Source organism: Hippocampus bargibanti, linkage group LG19 (assembly GCF_051943395.1).
Source record: "Hippocampus bargibanti isolate YZ-2025 linkage group LG19, ASM5194339v1, whole genome shotgun sequence".
In the NCBI taxonomy this organism is placed as follows: Eukaryota; Metazoa; Chordata; class Actinopteri; order Syngnathiformes; family Syngnathidae; genus Hippocampus; species Hippocampus bargibanti.
Genome location: NC_142752.1, coordinates 9,885,001 through 9,902,181, shown reverse-complemented (window position 1 = coordinate 9,902,181; position 17,181 = coordinate 9,885,001). Strand labels below are relative to the sequence as shown.

At 40.6% G+C, this 17,181-nt stretch overlaps 2 protein-coding genes across 2 annotated transcripts in view; both read right to left on the bottom strand.

Moving 5' to 3' along the window:
- Nucleotides 1-586: 586 nt before the first annotated feature.
- nek2 (NIMA-related kinase 2) lies at nt 587-10,497 on the bottom strand. Its single transcript, XM_089021484.1, has 10 exons — nt 7,985-10,497; nt 6,843-6,938; nt 5,116-5,333; nt 4,733-4,973; nt 4,577-4,659; nt 4,378-4,504; nt 3,272-3,500; nt 2,286-2,340; nt 1,032-1,090; nt 587-897 (listed from the first exon to the last, which is right to left on the bottom strand). The coding sequence occupies exons 2-10, from the start codon at nt 6,936-6,938 to the stop codon at nt 734-736; spliced, it is 1,272 nt and encodes a 423-aa protein (XP_088877610.1). The 5' UTR covers nt 7,985-10,497; the 3' UTR covers nt 587-733.
- Nucleotides 10,498-10,517: 20 nt separating this feature from the next.
- lpgat1 (lysophosphatidylglycerol acyltransferase 1) overlaps nt 10,518-17,181 on the bottom strand; it is a 32,862-nt gene continuing 26,198 nt past the window's right edge. The window contains exons 7-8 of the mRNA XM_089021482.1: nt 14,260-14,366; nt 10,518-12,767 (exon numbers count right to left, since the gene is read on the bottom strand). Of these exons, the coding sequence (XP_088877608.1) occupies nt 12,616-12,767; nt 14,260-14,366 (259 nt within the window). The 3' untranslated portion in view covers nt 10,518-12,615. The remainder of the gene's footprint in view (nt 12,768-14,259; nt 14,367-17,181) is intronic.

The following is a 17,181-nucleotide window of genomic DNA, read 5'->3' as shown; positions in this document are numbered from 1 at the left end:
GTAGTATTTGGATTGGATTTGCCTTTATTAGTCTCACAGTGGAGATTTTTGGCCACGGCATTGATTAAGGAGGAGACTGCTGAGCGGCTGCGCCTTTTTGGCAGCATGAATATGCAAGCACCGTTTTTGATTTGGAGGAATGTCGATGACATTTGACTATCATCGCTCTGTGATGATTTTGACTTCAAGATGGCTGCCTTTCCAGCAGCTCCTGTGTTTTGTTTTTCTACTTCTTCTTTTCCTCTTACTTCCAGAATGTAAATGTCCACACCGTGAGACTAATAAAGGCTAATTCAATCCAATCCATTTGGTAATTATTACGTTTGTTAATTTGTATAAGTTTGGTTCTTGTACTGTATTTTAAATTGCTTTGCCGAATTTCTTTGTTTTGTACGTCTTAATTTCATATTGTTTAAACTTTGAGTGACATAAAAGCCACCCAAAAAATATATATTTCAGGGAGAAGTGGAAAATCGACTTGTAATGAAAAACCTGAATTTGTTCCTACCATATTTATGGTCAAAGACAATCATTGTGCCAATTGGAACCGACATGTAGTGTTTAGATTACATGAAAGTTTGGTCACATGTTGTATTTTAAATCATTACAATACAGCATAATCTAGATAAAACAAGCCCTCCCCCCCACATAAATAGCAGACTCATGACAAAAGCTTAATTTACACACAGTAGATATCATACCGCTAACAATTACCCTTTGTCACATACGACGCTTACAAACGGAAGCCGAGGAATTGACAGGATTTTTCGACATCATTCAGGATTTGAGCATGTCGACTGATAAACTCATCATGTGAATGATCCAGCTGATGATTTTCCTTGTCGCTGCCTGCGAACTGGACCCTCTTTGACGCCGGGGAGGCGTGCTTCCACACACCTAAGGTAAAAAGTAGTTTGTTTATACATTCTGATATTGAAATTATTGTGGGTTGCTTAGCTAGCAAAAAAGGGGTGTGTAACCATACAAAATTGGGTTGTGTGTGTGTGTCTTCATTGGATGTGCATACATACCCATTTTATCAAGAAGATGGTTTTGCTTCGCATGGAAATTTTTCATCAAACTCTCCGCTCTGAAACAACACACAACAATCAGACAATAAATTAAAGATTAGATTAGTCTTTAATAGTCTCACGCTGGAGAAATTTACATTTCATAGCAGGAAAATAATGAAAGGAAGAGGGAACGAAAAGAAGTAGAAAAATAAACAACAGGAGCTGCTGTCAAGGCAGCCACTCTCGCGGCGCCATCTTGAAGCCAAAATAACAAATAATATGACAACACAAAGACACAGAGTCATTCAATCCTAAACACTGTCTGCACCCTCTTCGTTGTATGAAGCAGTTCTAGATGAAAAAAGAAAGGATCAAAGCATCCTTTTCACCAGTGGATCAGGTGAAATGTGCACGTCTGCTACAAGCTAAGTTATATATTCAAGTTCTGATAGCGTCTAGTCCCATTGTGGCGTTGATATTGAGCTGAACATTATGGTAGCCTACCTTGGATGAGAACCTGGACACTGCATGGGTTGCAAGACACCCATGGAGAAACAAGATCCCACACATTGCAGCTAAGACCAATAAGTCTGTGTCGGCTCTCAGTCGAAAAGGAGTGGTCCATCGATGAAAAGGTGTCTTCAGCTGTTATCTGGACCTCTTTGAAGTTGTCGGGCGTATCGCTCCTCATCCGAAGAGCGTCGTCAGCTAATTTAAATTGTGCTGGTAACTCTGGCCCTATATATATATATATCCCTTATGGACTGAGGTGGCAGTGCCAGACCTCTGCTCCGATAAATCCCTGCTCTAAGGTTGGGGGAGCAGTAGACTACTCACTGAAGATCATTTAATTACTTAGATGAGCAGTAGACTACTCCCTAAAACTAATCTGATTACTTAGATTAGCTTCAGGGAGTAGTCTACTCGATTCATTAGGGATATATATATATATATATATATATATATATATATATATATATATATATATATATATATATATATATATATATATATATATATATATACAGGGTGACTGACCAGCACAACTTTATTTTGCTGACGAAGCTCTGCGGATGAGGAGCAAAACGTCCAACACCTTCAAAGAAGTACAGATGACGGCTGAGAGAAACCTTTTCATTTAAAACCAATATCGTATCTTCAATGTATCTTGTTTTTAAATGTGTGAAGAAGCAAGAGAAAAGCCAATCAAGACATTGAAAAGAAAAATGCCATGCATTGATTCATGCCATTTTTTTTCTTACAGTGAAATACCTTAATAGTTTTTCAGCCGCAAGGCGCTCACGGGCACACATCTCACGTTCCCGTCCTGAAATCAAAGGCACATTAACAGCTTCATATTTGTCCAAATATTATATTACATACTGCAAAAGTAAATTCTTGCTTCCAAGTACAGTGATACCTCAGCATACAAACTTAATTGGTTCCCAGAAAGCGTGTAAGGCGAAAACTTCGTCTGCCAAACATTTATTTCCAATAAGAAACCATTAAAAATGAGAATAATCCGTTCCCAGGTCCCCATAAAACATAATTTTCTACTAAATCAGCCTTAAAACTACACAAAATATACCTTATTTTATGTATAATAAATGTGGTATTGTATTGTAACTAAAGAAATAAACTGTACTATATAATAAAGTCGTTTTATTTACCTTTGTGATGGTTGTTGATGTAGTTGCCTCTTGATGATAGCCGAGTGAAGTTGCCATGCTTTCTCGCCGATAATACCCTCACTCACACTGTCCGCTGCTAGCTGCTTTTCGTTAATCCAAATCAACAGAAGTTTTTCAACCTCTTCTATTGCCCGAGACCGTTGCTTAGACAACACAGAAACACCCTTAGCCACACGTAGCAATGGTCGATTTAGCATACTGGAACTGGGACGTTAAGTCACACAAACGCACACCTCGTTCGAGTTTTTCGATGGCCTCCTTCTTCTGCTCGACTGTAATTTTCTTTTATGTCCTCTTCGGCTTCACACTAGCCTGTGGTGGGGTCTTTTTCGGTCCCATAATTGCAAAAGTACTGCACTCGATAGCAAACCACATCTGCACTCAAAGGGGGTGTGGAAAATGAGTCCACCAGCCACCGTGGCGCTGTGTGGTTTGGTTCGTCCGCCGAAAACTAGTTTGTATGCCAAGATTATATTCTCACGAATTTAATGTTCGTAAGGCGAAAGGTTCGTTAGCTAAAGCGTTCGTAAGTCAAGGTATCACTGTACAAGTGAAAACCAAACTCACGTTCTAGCATCTCCTCACGTTCTCGTAGGGCTTTTTCCCGCTCTTTTAGAGCTTGCTCTCTGAGTCTGAGCTCTGGGACAGAAGGTGTTACTTCTGTGGGCTTTTCAGAAGCACCCTCAGATACTGCTTGGCGCCTCCGAAGCAGCTGCACCTTCCTCTGCTCTTCACTGACTACTTCAGCCAGAAGGCTGCTCTGGAGGATGGATTCCACAGATGGCCTCAGATAATCCTGGTGACAATAACAGAGAACTATAGATTAAACAAAGAACTTCAGATCAGGTAAATCACTTAAAGGACAACCGACGTCACTTTTTTGTTTTTTAACTGACACCAGAAAAACGTTTTATAGCATCTAAAATACCCAAAACATGCAGTATGATATTTTTAGTCAAATGCAAAACACCAATAAAAATGACTTAAAGTGTCCAAAATCTGCAAAAAAATGAGCTGCGAATTGGGCATTTTCAGAAAGTCCCGCCCCCCTTTCTTGACGTCACGCCAAGACGTCTTGCATTGCTTGTGAATCAAAACAATGGCTTCAGATTCGGAGAATATGCTTTATTGTTACACATCCAGTTATGAATATGATTCAAATAGTCCTGATGAGCAAAGCATACATGTTTGCAATCGATTAAAGAATTTATTTGGGCCATTTTGAGGCAAACGGGCGGGGGGGAGAGGGGGGTGTGTCTCAAAAAGAGGCAGAAAAATGGCGACCAGCTCCGGTGAGGAATGAATCAACTCGTTTCCACAGCCCTGATACATTCTTTCTATGGAGTTTGCCTCCCTCTGCTGGCGGCTTTTGGGCGTAAGAGATGGTTTAAAAAAACAGTACAGCAAAATACATTGACGTGATGGAAAGACGCTACAATGTGTCTTTTTTTACGGTGAGGAGGCGGTCCTTTTCTGACGTCACGTACGGACTCGTCACCAACTCAAAAACAAGACCTCCTGGATGTTCAGCGCGAGTCTTAAAACGTAAAATATAGCCATATACGGTGGAATCTTATTAAAATACGCTCAGTAGAAGTCATGTGAAGCCATTTTACAAATTATGGACACAACTTGTCCGGAGACGTCGGTTGTCCTTTAATGATATTTCTTACCTTCAAATTGAGCATTTTCTTCAGCAGAGTGTTTATTTCTTCTGAATAACGATACGGGATTCTGTCAAACTTGCCTTCACGGATCTTGACGGCCAACTGCTTTTGGTTGTAGGCGGTGAAGGGTGGCCTGCAAAGACACACATTTGCACTCTGCAGTAAACAAAGCGACACGTGGTGGAATGTACTTGTGGAAACTTACGATAGAGCGCACAGTTCGTAGAGTAAACAACCCAGTGACCAGATATCCGACTTTTCATTGTATGACATCTGGTTCATTTGCTCCTGGAAGATAAACGTTGGATCAATTAGTCTTTCAAAATTGCCACTTCGGTGCTGACAATTTTTGAGAACCCACAGGCGACATATAGTAAGGCGTTCCGACAAATGTCTTGGCGAAGCTTGTTTCGTGGTTGAGGATCCGGGCCAGGCCAAAGTCACCTAGCTTCACATTCTGCCCGACGTCCAGGAAGATGTTGGCAGGTTTCAAGTCCCGGTGAAGGACGGTGGGCCTGCCGTCAGTCCGCTTGTGGCACTCCTTCAGCGCCAACATGAGCTGTGCTGTAACGCGCAGGATGAACTTTTCGGCTAAATAATGTCTGATGAAAGACAACCCCCCCCCCCCCCCCCCCAAAAAAAAAAAAAAAAAAAAAGTAACAGAATAAAAGACACCATGTTAAAATTATATTCTTTGTGTCGAATACTACATATAAAAACATATTGGTGAGGTCACAAGGTCACCTGGACCGAATGCATCGGGAAATGAGGCTCGCCAGGTCGCCACCCTCGCAGTACTCCATGACGATGTACAGCATTGTGTTAGTGCGGTCGATAATACGGTCGTAGTATCGAACTATGTTGGGATGCTTCAGCTCCCTCAGCAGGTTCACCTCGGACACCAGCATCTGTTTCTCGCTCTCGGCCATTGTGCCATAATCTAGCTCCTTCCACACTAGAATCTAAGGTTCAATAAAGTTACAAAAATATATATCAGAAAAGGGACCAATGCAGGCATAGTACGTGCAGTGCCTTGCAAAAGTATTCGGCCCCCTTGAATCTTGCAACCTTTCGCCACATTTCAGGCTTTAAACATAAAGATATGACATTTATTTTTTTTGTCAAGAATCAACAAGTGGGACACAATCGTGAAGTGGAACAACATTTATTGGATAATTTAAACTTTTTTAACAAATAAAAAACTCAAAAGTGGGGCGTGCAATATTATTCGCCCCCCTTACGTTAATACTTTGTCGCAGCAACTTTTGCTCCAATTACAGCTGCAAGTCGCTTGGGGTATGTTTCTATCAGTTTTGCACATCGAGAGACTGACATTCTTGCCCATTCTTCCTTGCAAAACAGCTCGAGCTCAGTGAGGTTGGATGGAGAGTGTTTGTGAACAGCAGTCTTCAGCTCTTTCCACAGCTTCTCAATTGGATTCAGGTCTTGACTTTGACTTGGCCATTCTAACACCTGGATACATTTATTTTTGAACCATTCCATCGTAGATTTGGCTTTTATGTTTTGGATCATTGTCCTGTTGGAAGATAAATCTCCGTTCCAGTCTCAAATCTTGCGCAGATACCAACAGGTTTTCTTCCAGAATGTTCCTGTATTTGGCTGCATCCATCTTACCGTCAATGTTAACCATCTTCCCCGTCGTCCCTGCTGAAGAAAAGCAGGCCCAAACAATGATGCTGCCACCACCATGTTTGACAGCGGGGATGGTATGTTCAGAGTGATGAGCTGCGTTGCTTTTACGCCAAACATATCGTTTTGCATTGTGGGCAAAAAGTTCAATTTTGGTTTCATCTGACCAGAGCACCTTCTTCCACGTGTTTGGTGTGTCTCCTAGGTGGCTTGTGGCAAACTTTAAACGAGACTTTTTAGGGATATCTTTGAGAAATGGCTTTCTTCTTGCCACTCTTCCATAACTAATATTGCACGCTCCACTTTTCAGTTTTTTTATTTGTTAAAAAAGTTTAAATTATCCAATAAATGTTGTTGCACTTCACGATTGTGTCCCACTTGTTGATTTTTGACTAAATAAATACATTTCATATCTTTATGTTTAAAGACTGAACTGTGGCGAAAGGTTGCAACATTGAAGGGGGCCGAATACTTTTGCAAGGCACTGTACATCAAAGTTTCAAAGCAAATTAAAAAAGGCAATATAGAATGTAATGAAAAAAAAATGCAAGAACAGCATGTAGGAATAGGGGTGATGATGATCACAGACAAAAAAAACTTGTGTACGACAAATGTTCAGTTTCAACTAATACATTACTGAAATACAGTATGAAGTTTTGAATTTTGGATTCAATGTACCGACCGGTAGTTGACAAGTCCCACATGGCAACAAAGTTATTTGGCGTTGTCTCTCGACGGTTTGGTGGCGTTACCCAGAAATCAGCAGTAGCAATTGTGTACCATTAATATTAAAAACACAGAAAAAGACAATGGTTACTCACCTTTCCGTCAGATTTCCGTCGTATTTTCTGACATCTTCCGTAAGAACCGGATCCAATGGTGTACAGCACCTCGTAGTCATCAATGCGGGACGGCATCTTGTTTTGGTAAACACAAAAAAACTATTCAATCGAGTTGTTAAAATATTACATTACATGATTATACCAGCGAGAAGCGCTGTTGTTGCGTTTGTTGAATAGATGTCATTAGTCAACAGAATATGAACGAGTATATGACACTCGAGTCCGTTGGGAACCAGAAGACTGTGCAGTTTTAAATGAGTGCAACAAGCGTATCTTGATTGTGATTGGTTGGAAAATATCTGGGCGTGGTCTGATTGTCAAGGTTACAGCGTTAAGCAAACCCCGCGAAAGTAGAGCGGTTAAACGCACAACTCTCCGCCAGAGGGCACCAAATACTCATTAAAACCACCTCCAAACTTTCTGAAAAATAATTTGGTTTTATAATAATAATCCGTTTCATTTATAAACGCCTTTCAAAACTCTAAAGGACACTTTATAGCCACACGCACCCGCAACCTCGACAGCAGTAAAATCAAGGATTTGCTTTTTTCACCGCTGAGTTTTATTTTGTGACTTCATAAATTAGTATTTTGTAAAACTGCTTTTTCTATTTCCATGAGTAGTCTGTGTGATTTGATTCACGACAACTTTTGTATGTGATAAATTTGCAAAGAGAACAGAAATCAGGAAACGAAAAGAAAAAAAACAAATTTACAGCACTGCATGATTGCCATTTTGCTTTTTTTCGTCAATTACATTTTCATGGCGCATGAACATTATTGTTCTGTACCAAAATTTACATTTAGCTTGTAATAGACATGCACATTCCACCATGACATCCCTGATCCACTGCTGAAAAGGACGTTTTGATCCTCTCCTCTTTCATCTAGTACTCCTTCATGTCACAAAGATGGTACAGCAAGTGCTGAAGAATGAATGACTGTTTTGTGTTATGTTATTTAGTTTTTATTTTTATTACTTCAAGATGGTGCTGCGAGAGTGACTTCTTTCTTTCCTTTCATAACTTTTATGTGAAATGTAAATTTATTCACTGCGAGACGAACAAAGGTACATCCAATCCGATCCAAAAGCTGAAAAACAGTCAGTTCCCTTTCACTTACACTTGCTGAGATGATTCATTTATTTGCTCTCCTGGTGAGTCGCGACAGCCCAAAACTGCAGGGAGGCGGGGCATCCGGGGCTGAACCTGTCAGTCTGGCTCTGCAAAGGTCACTCCAGCAGAGAGTTGAATGACTGTGGGATGTCATCGTATCGTCGCTGTGTGAATACGTACAGGCTGCTGGGTTAAGAGAAAAACAGGCAGCTTAAAAAAAAACAACAACAGACACATCTCACTGATGGAGGACATGAAACTTGAGGGAATTCATCCAGCATTTCCTCAGCATGTGACCGACTATAACCGCGAGGGCTGGAGAATTGTGTTAATGTGTAGGTTAAAGGACAACTGACATCACTTTTTTGTTTCCTGACATCATAAAAACGTTTTATAGCATCTAAAATACCCAAAACACACAGTATGATATTTTTATTCAAATGCAAAACACCAATAAAAATGACTTAGAGTGTCCAAAATCTGCAAAAAATTGAGCTGCGAATTGGGCATTTTCAGAAAGTCTCGCCCCCAGTTCGTGACGTCACGCCAAGACGTCTTGCATTGCTGGAGAATCAAAACAATAGCTTCTGATTCGGAGAATATGCTTTCTTGTTACACATCCAGTTATGAATATGATTCAAATAGTTCTGAAGAGGAAAGCATACATGTAATACTTGCAATCGATTAAATAATTTATTCCGTGCCTTTTTGAAGCAACATTGGGGGGAAATGTATCACCAAAAAAGAGGCAGAAAATGGCGACCGAGCTCCTGTGAGGAATTAATCAGCCCGTTTCCACAGGCTGATAAATTCCTTATATGTAGCTTGGTCGCCCTCTTCTGACTCTTTTTGGTGCAACATGACGTTTTCAGACCAAACAAGCACAGCAAAATGCATTGACGTGATGGAAGGACTGCTACAATGTGTCCTTTTTTCATTCTGGGGCGTTCCTTCAGTGACGTAACGTACGGACTCGTCACCAACTCAAAAACAAGACTTCCGGAATATTCAGCGCGAGTCTTAAAACGTAAAATATAGCTATATGCGGTGGAATCTTTGTAAAATACGCTCAATAGAAGTCATTTGAAGCCATTTTACAAATTATGGACACAACTTGTCCGGAGACGTCGGTTGTCCTTTAAACGCTATGAAATAGATTAGGTACAATTTTATGAGCATGTGATGTCATGCGGGAAAATTCTGCCATACTATATCTATCTGAACAAGTACAATAATGACGGTGAAACGATACCACAACAAAAATCTCATCAATTAGAATGTGCCGCTTGTAGTCATTTATGAGCATTTGGAACATGTAAAGGTGACTGACACGTGGAAGTCAAAACAACCGAAAGGCTTTTAAAAGACATCCTGCCATCCTATTCTCTTTAGATAAGGGGCTGTATTATCCAGCCTGATCTTCTTCATTGAATCATTTTGACATAGCTGACAGATAGATGGATACATCATTAGTCCCTCTGAGGGGTAAAGGGATGTTTTATATCATGCTGCCATAGGGAATGCTATCATAGTCGGAAGACTCACCAAACCGTGATATTGAGTAGCCCACGGCTCATACCTGCGAAATAGCTCAGTGACACCTTTCTCCAGTGATGAGTTAGTTAGTGACATGATTTTTTTTTTTTTTTTTTTTGCTCATACCAACTGATTTGACCTTTACATTACATTGGCTCCTTCAGGCGTGAGGCTTCCTTCCAGTCAGAGTCAACCAACCGTAATATCAAAATCCCATGAGAGAAGTAGGGTTGAATTTGCATATGAAAAAGTGTCAGAATTCCTACAGCAATAAGACCTGTTTGAAAAAAAGCATAAACGACGAGCAGAAAAAGGAGTTTACGATCTTTGATATTTTATTCCAACACAAGTTTCTTGTGTTGTGAAATGGCTGTTTACTAGGAATTTAAAGGAGAAGTACAAAATGGGAAATTACAGACAGTTCTAAGTATCATGTTTTCATCCCCTATTGTGTTTATTTCCTAAAACCACGTTGCGGAAAACATCACTTCCCCGTGAGTCATTGGAAACACGGTTGAAAAAAAAATAGCTTTTAAGGTCCAGGGAATGACAGCATTTGAAATGCTCTATCAGTTAAGTCGGGTTTCATTTTTTTCTATTTCACACACTTTTTGTCAACACTGACAAAGAACAAGGGGTAATAATAACTAAAATAATGTTTTTAACGTCAGCAAAGAATGCTGTACATCTGTAATACTCCAAACTAATGTAAAAAATAAAATAAAAAAATAAACACAACCACAAAGAACATTTTGACATGGCGTGGCCCGTCCCTCTGTTGGACCCATTTTAGCTGGACTTTTTTGGAACTAGTTGTCCCCAAAAATCTTATTATCCATCAGAAAACTGCATCAATGGGGATCAATAGGGAATGTAGGCTTGGTAGGGTTTCCCAAAAATTGTGTCATTACCTATTTTATTTTCGGTTATAGATTGTCACTTAAAAATTCAATATGTTCACCATTTCTTGGGTGCCTCTTGTATTAGATTGTGATCTAATTGTGATCTTTAGCATTTTTTTAAGTCCGTTTTGGTTCACAAAATGAACAAAATTTAAAGGACAACCGACAGCGCCGGACAAGTTGTGTCCATAATCTGTAAAATCGCTTCAAATGACTTCTACTGAGTGTATTTTACAAAGATTCCACCGCAAAATAGCTATATTTTACATTTTAAAACTCGTGCTGATTATTCAGGAAGTCTTGTTTTTGAGTTGGTGACGATTCCTGACGTCACGTCACGGAAGGAACGCCCCTGACAGGGAAAGGACACACAATGCACTTTGTTTGGTTTGAAATTAAGTGTTGATGGCGAAATTAGAAGAAAAACATAAATAATGCGATGGTGAATCGTTGTGTGTTGCACCAACTATTTGATATTTGCTGACACAAATTCCCAGCAGACAAAATAACCCATTTCCAACTGAGCTTGGGCGCCATCTTCTGCATGTTCTGGGTGCTACACATCAGTCCTGATGCCTCAGAATGACCCGGAAAGACTTCTTTAATCGATTGAGAACAGTTGTGCTTTCCTCTTCATAACTATTTGAATCATATTCATAACTGGATGAGTAACAAGAAAGCATCTTCTCCGAATCTGAAGCCATTGCTTTGATTCTCGAGCAAGGCAAGATGTCTTGGCATGACATCACGAACAAGGGGGCGGGACCTTCTGAAACTGGCCACTTCCGGGTTCAATTTGAAGTAGTTTTTGGACACTTTAAGTCATTTTTAGTTGTGTTTTGCATTTGACTAAAAATATCATCCTGCGTGTTTTGGCTATTTCAGATGCGATAAAACGTTTTTCTGACGTCAGTTAGGAAACAAAAAAGTGGTGTCGGTTGTCCTTTAAGGCTCGAGCTAACAATGTTTTGGGAAACTCTGTCCTTGGGTTTCGGCAAAAGCTTAGAACAAAAAGAGGGTCTAAATTGGACTAAACATGTGATGAACAGCCTCGCGTAGTATTGCCGATAACTTCCTGTTCGAGAAAAGGAACATAAAATTAGTGTCGTGTACCATTGAGAAATAAACACAAAATTCTGTTAAAAAAAAAACACAACAAAAATAAAATCTGAATTATTCATATACAGGTGACTTTTCAAAGTTTGTTATGTACAGAGGATTTTGCGTGTTTAAAATGAAATATTGCATGAATTGTCTCCATCTTCTGATGTCACACAGTAACAACACATGAAGCACATTAATCAAAGGGGGAACAATTAAAACAAAGAGGGGACGAGAGTACCAACACTATCACTTCTTCCTACTGTATCAATGCTGACATTTTTTCAAAGCCAAAGTGAGCGGTTGTAATTTTTTTTTCCTGGGAAATGCTGTGAAAAGCATTCAGCACAATTACGTTGGCTTGTGTTTATGGACGACACTGAGCGAATGGCTTAAATAATTGTGAAAGGGATGGAAAGTAGAGGCAAAAAAAAACAAAAAACGGTCTCGCCTTCTCAGCCCATTTTGAGATTATGCGATTGCAGACGCTTTTCGAGTAATCCTTATGTTCTAGCCTTGAACAACGGCTTCGCCAATGTCCAGATGACAACAAAAAAAAAATGTACTGGCTGTCGTGGAGGTGCGCGGACTAAAAAGAGAGGGAGAAAAAAACCTCACACATATATAGGCAGCTACCATTCAGGAATATATCCTGGGACAGGGAGCAGTCTGGATCTTTAGTGCAACGTGGGCAAAAGGGGGAGAGGACCAGAGCGTCCAGGCGGCTGCTTCGAGACGCCCACTGGGCGTCCGAAAAAGGGCAGACTAAAGGGCAGACTTGATGCTTCTATTGTCACAGTATTCACAGACGCACACGTCCATACACACTCCATGAAACGACAGCGGTCCTTTTTTGTCCTGAGCCTTTTGAATGCATGGGCCTATGTGTAAACATCAACATGAGAGCCGTGATGTGAAAGATCATGTGTCGTGTCAGGGCTGGAATTCTGTTTCTCTATACGTAGTATACATTTGTCTTTTTTTTTCTCACCCCGCCCTGTCTTTAGTCTCGCCACGTTCTTCGCTAATGTACAGTCATCAGTCGCACGACGGCGGCGGTTCCAGTTGGGGCTTCTTGCTGCTGGCCTCGTCGGCCTACTCAAAACATACCACGGTAGATGTGCCGCAAGAGGCTATACCACATGTAGCCGGAGACGAACGCGAAGGACTGGATGACGCAGAGCCAAACGGGGTCCAGGGTCATTTGCCGTGAAACCGCTTCCTTCTGTCCCTCGGGAGGCGGGAACGCTCCTGTGGGAAAAAGGACACAAGTCATGATGCGTTCCGAGTGGGAATTGTGGCTGCAAGTTAGCGCTGCTTGTTGACTTTATGCCACATACATTTATTTACAATACAATACCAGCAATCAACATAACAAAAGAATTAAATCTGGCTGAGGATATTTTTGTCTATTTTACTTACTCATCTAAACACAGTACAGTGAGACCTCAACTTACAAACTTAATTAGTTCCCAGACAGAGTGTGTAAGGTGAAAAGTGTGTATCTCAAAAAAAAATTCCCATAAGAAACTATTAAAATGGGAATAATCCGTTCCCAGGTTTCCATAAAATATACTTTTCAACTAAATAAGCCTTAAAACTACACACAACATACCTTATTTTATGTATAATAAATGTGCTATTGTATTGCAATGAAAGAAATACACTGCATTGTATCATAAAGTAACTTTATTTACATCATTGATGGCTTGATGGAATGGCGTTGGAGGTCGAAGGTCAAAGGGAATTCCCGTTTGGAAAGAGGCGCATTACATGACGACTGTAATTAAAGAAATAAACTGTGCTGTAAAATAAAGTTTTATTTACCTTTTTGATGGTCGTTGATGGCTTATGGAAGGAGAGTCACCTTCCATAAGGACTGTTGGTAACTTAACCTCTGGTGCTGTTCGGTCGTGTGCTTCCGCCGAAGATCACTCCGCCAGCCGTGGTGGGTGTGTATTATGAAAATAGTGCTTATTATAAGGTTTAATTTTCATAAATTTGACGTTTGTAAGACGAAAAGTTTGTAAGATAAGGTGTTTGTAAGTTGAGGTCTCACTGTATTGAGATGAATATTTTGTTTGTGGAACATGAATTAACTCATTCATTGCCAGACGATTTTCACTTAAATTGCAGAATATTGAGTTTTAGGACTACATAAACATTCAATGCAGCGTAAGAAACCTTAGACTATCTTTTTTGCAAAAAATCCTAAATTATATGGGTCTGGAGTTATATGAGCTTGAAATGATGGCGGCTGTCCAAAATACAATGTAATACAAACGTTTTTTTTTATAGCGCTTTAACAACAACTGAAGCTGGAACAACACGCTAACATGGAAAAAAGATAAATTCTGCCCCCTTGTGGAAAAGAAAAAACATTGCCAGAGGTCTGTCCAGCGCTTTATCGGCACCCCTGCAAGAAAATCCAAAACCCGAACAAAGTGTTAATTCCTAAGTTATATGGGTCTGCAGTTATCAGAGCTTGAAATGGGGGTAGCTGTAAAAACAATTGCCAGAGGTCTGACCAGCGTTTTATTGGCACACTCCCCCCGCAAGAAAAACCAAAACCTGAACAAATTCAGGAATGGCGCTCCACATCATGTTTTTCAATTCTCGAATACATTCGGGAATGGCAGTGAATGGGTTAAGTACAAAATCCATCTGCTTAGGTGCACCAAATATCGTGGTGCGCGAGTGCGCACCTGCAAGTCATAACCTGGTTGGTCAAAAGCAAACAAACCTGTGTCATAGAAGTGCGCCAGTAGGTCCTCTTTCTCCACAAACCTCTGATACAGCCAGTCGGTCAGAGCCTGTTCCTCTACAGGAACCTCTTTAATTGGGTACATCCTGAAAGGAGACATGCACACAAAAACAAGAAGAAAAAAAGAGTTGTGTGAACAGATCATGCGTGTCATAAAAAGCCCGTTCATTTGAAACAACAGCCTCCAAGAAGCTCTGTATGTAAGCTTGCCGTTGTCATTCGCAGAGCATCGGGACTATTTTGCCCTGCAGCCACCGGGAAACGACCCGAAAGTCTAGCCACAAGGGGGCCTCAGTGGGCTGCGCTCACACAGCCCCTTTGCTCACCTTCAAATAGATAGAGGTTACATCGCATACATTTCCTCTGCACTCAACTTTACTTTAATATCCCTGACCATTTAACGTCCACTGTCAAAGGACATCTGTGCAGAGGAGCTGGAGGAGGAAGGCAACGGGCCATACAGTATTGATCTCCTCTAATATGTATTGACTGGTTAAACTATTTAGACTGCAGGAAGAAAAAAACAAGATGTTTTGACGTTGATCACCACGTTCCTGCATGATTCCATATCTGTTTTCTTCCAATTTCGCCATTTTGCATTTGTTATTCTCCAGATGCTGCTTCCGTTCCCAATTGGGCTAAGGGATAATTAAATGTAGACTGTGTCAGGTAAAGACTGTCCACTTTTACAAGAAAGAGGCAATGATTATTTAGGGCCTTTGTTCAGTCTTTGGTCTGTCTCGTGGGGAAATTGAAAAGAAAAAAAAAAACGTGTCCTGTGACAATTCATTGAGGGTCCAGTGTCATAAAAGCTGAACATTGAGATTCGCAATTGGGCGATGGGGACCAAAAAAGTTGCATGGGCTGCTGTCTCTTCTTATTCAGCCTCGACATTACAGGGAAAGAGTTGGGGGACAAGAGTGGGAGTTTGCTTCCTCTTTGGCTTCAGGCTGTCGATGCGCCAGGGTTAGAAACAATGCGCATGGCAGATGTAAAAGGGATTCGACAGAGGAAAAGATGCTAACATATTGACATTCAAGACCCTTCCTGTTAATGCGTAAGGATGCATTGACGTTGCACGAGCTGAACAAGCATGCCGGTGTTCGGGCGTCAGAGCTTGCAAGGCATTCTGTGCTGGCCTAAAAATATCTGAATCACAGACTAATGTGAATTATATTTTGTCAATGAGTTCTTATTAAATAATTCCAAATTGTCTTTCAGCTTCCTTTCATTATTTTTCCCCTGTTGTGCTGCTTCCAGATGAATGCTTTCATATTTAAAGGACAACCGACATCACTTTTTTGTTCCCTAACTGACATCAGGAAAACGTTTTATAGCATCTAAAATACCCAAAACACGCAGGCTGATATTTTTAGTCAAATGCAAAACACCAATAAAAATGACTTAAAGTGTCCAAAATCTGTAAAAAAAAAAAGGGCATTTTCAGAAAGTCCTGCCCCTAGTTCGTGACATCACGCCAAGACATCTTGCCTTGCTCGAGAATCAAAACAATGGCTTCAGATTCTGATATGCTTTCTTGTTACACATCCAGTTATGAATATGATTCAAATAGTTCTGAAGAGGAAAGTATACATGTTTGTAATCGATTAAAGAAGGTCTTCAGGGTCATTTTGACAAATCAAGACTGATGTGTAGTGTCACAGAAAATGCAGAAGATGGTGGCAGAGCTCCGTTGGAAATAGGTTTATATTCAGCTTGGAATTTTTGTCAACGAATATCAAAGAGTTGTCTCGGTGTAACATACAAAGATTCACCATCGCGTTATTCATGTTATTCACACAGATCAACACGAAGTTTTCAGACCAAACAAAGTACCGCAAAATGCATTGAGGTGATGCAAGGTATGTCCTTTCTCAGTCAGGGGCGTTCCATCAGTGACGTAGGGTGAGGACTCGTCATCAACTCAAAAACAAGACTTCCGGCATATTCAGCGCGAGTCTTAAAACGTAAAATCTAGCCATATGCGGTGGAATCTTTGTAAAATACGCTCAGCAGAAGTCATTTGAAGCGATTTTACAAATATGGACACAACTTGTCCGGAGACGTCGGTGGTCCTTTAAGCATTTAAACCATCACATTTCAGCCATCATTTGTTACCAGGGTCAGAAATCGACCTGGATGCCTTCACAATCAGTTATGCTGACCCTGGAGTACAAAAATCAATGTCGATGAAACTGTTGTTTTAACCACTCAGAGTTCAAGTTGGCAACCCAAGGCCTGCTGGAAGTCGCTGGAAACGTCAGCGTTTTCGCAAATCACATGATTGGGGAGTCACAAGCCAATCATAGTAATACTAGCCGCTAGTGATAAGAGCATACTAGTAAGAGCTAGCACACTACATCTGTAGCGTGTTGCATAGGCAATTATATTGTTGTGTTGATTTAATAGCGGTTTTCTCAACCCACAATGGCTGAAGAAGAAGTTGATTTGGTTGCAGATATACTGTTAAAGCCATTTTCAAGACGGACTTTTCAAGAATTGATGGACATCATTAAGAAAGGTTGTACAGCTCTGAAGCTAGCAAAAATACCGAATAATATTGCAATTTTATGACGTTATCATGAATCCGCACGTTCATAGAAAAAAATTCAAACAGCTTCATGACAGTATTTCTTAAATTTTTTCAAGTCAAGTAATTTCCTGGTCAACAGCATCCTCTAGTGGACGTCTAATGAACCACGCCACACTAACAGCCGTGAGTGATTCAGATATAGCACTTCTGAAGGCCTCGGAGTGACATGCAAGGCCCGCCAATGGAGCATGCGGTACAGTTGTTGCTTCACTGCGAGGGTGTCTGTGGCACAAGAGGATTATGTCACTGTGACCATATGCACCCGACCAAATGTGCGCGCGATGTAGTTAATGACTGTCTAGTCCGCG

Excerpts from the sequence above, each read along its gene's own strand:
- nek2 (XM_089021484.1), bottom strand. The coding sequence starts at position 6,938 with ATGCCGTCCCGCATTGATGACTACGAGGTGCTGTACACCATTGGATCC. Across the intron at positions 4,505-4,576 it reads TACGAACTGTGCGCTCTATC|GCCACCCTTCACCGCCTACA; the intron begins GTAAGTTTCCAC and ends GTGTCTTTGCAG. Across the intron at positions 2,341-3,271 it reads ACGTGAGGAGATGCTAGAAC|GACGGGAACGTGAGATGTGT; the intron begins GTGAGTTTGGTT and ends CTTTGATTTCAG.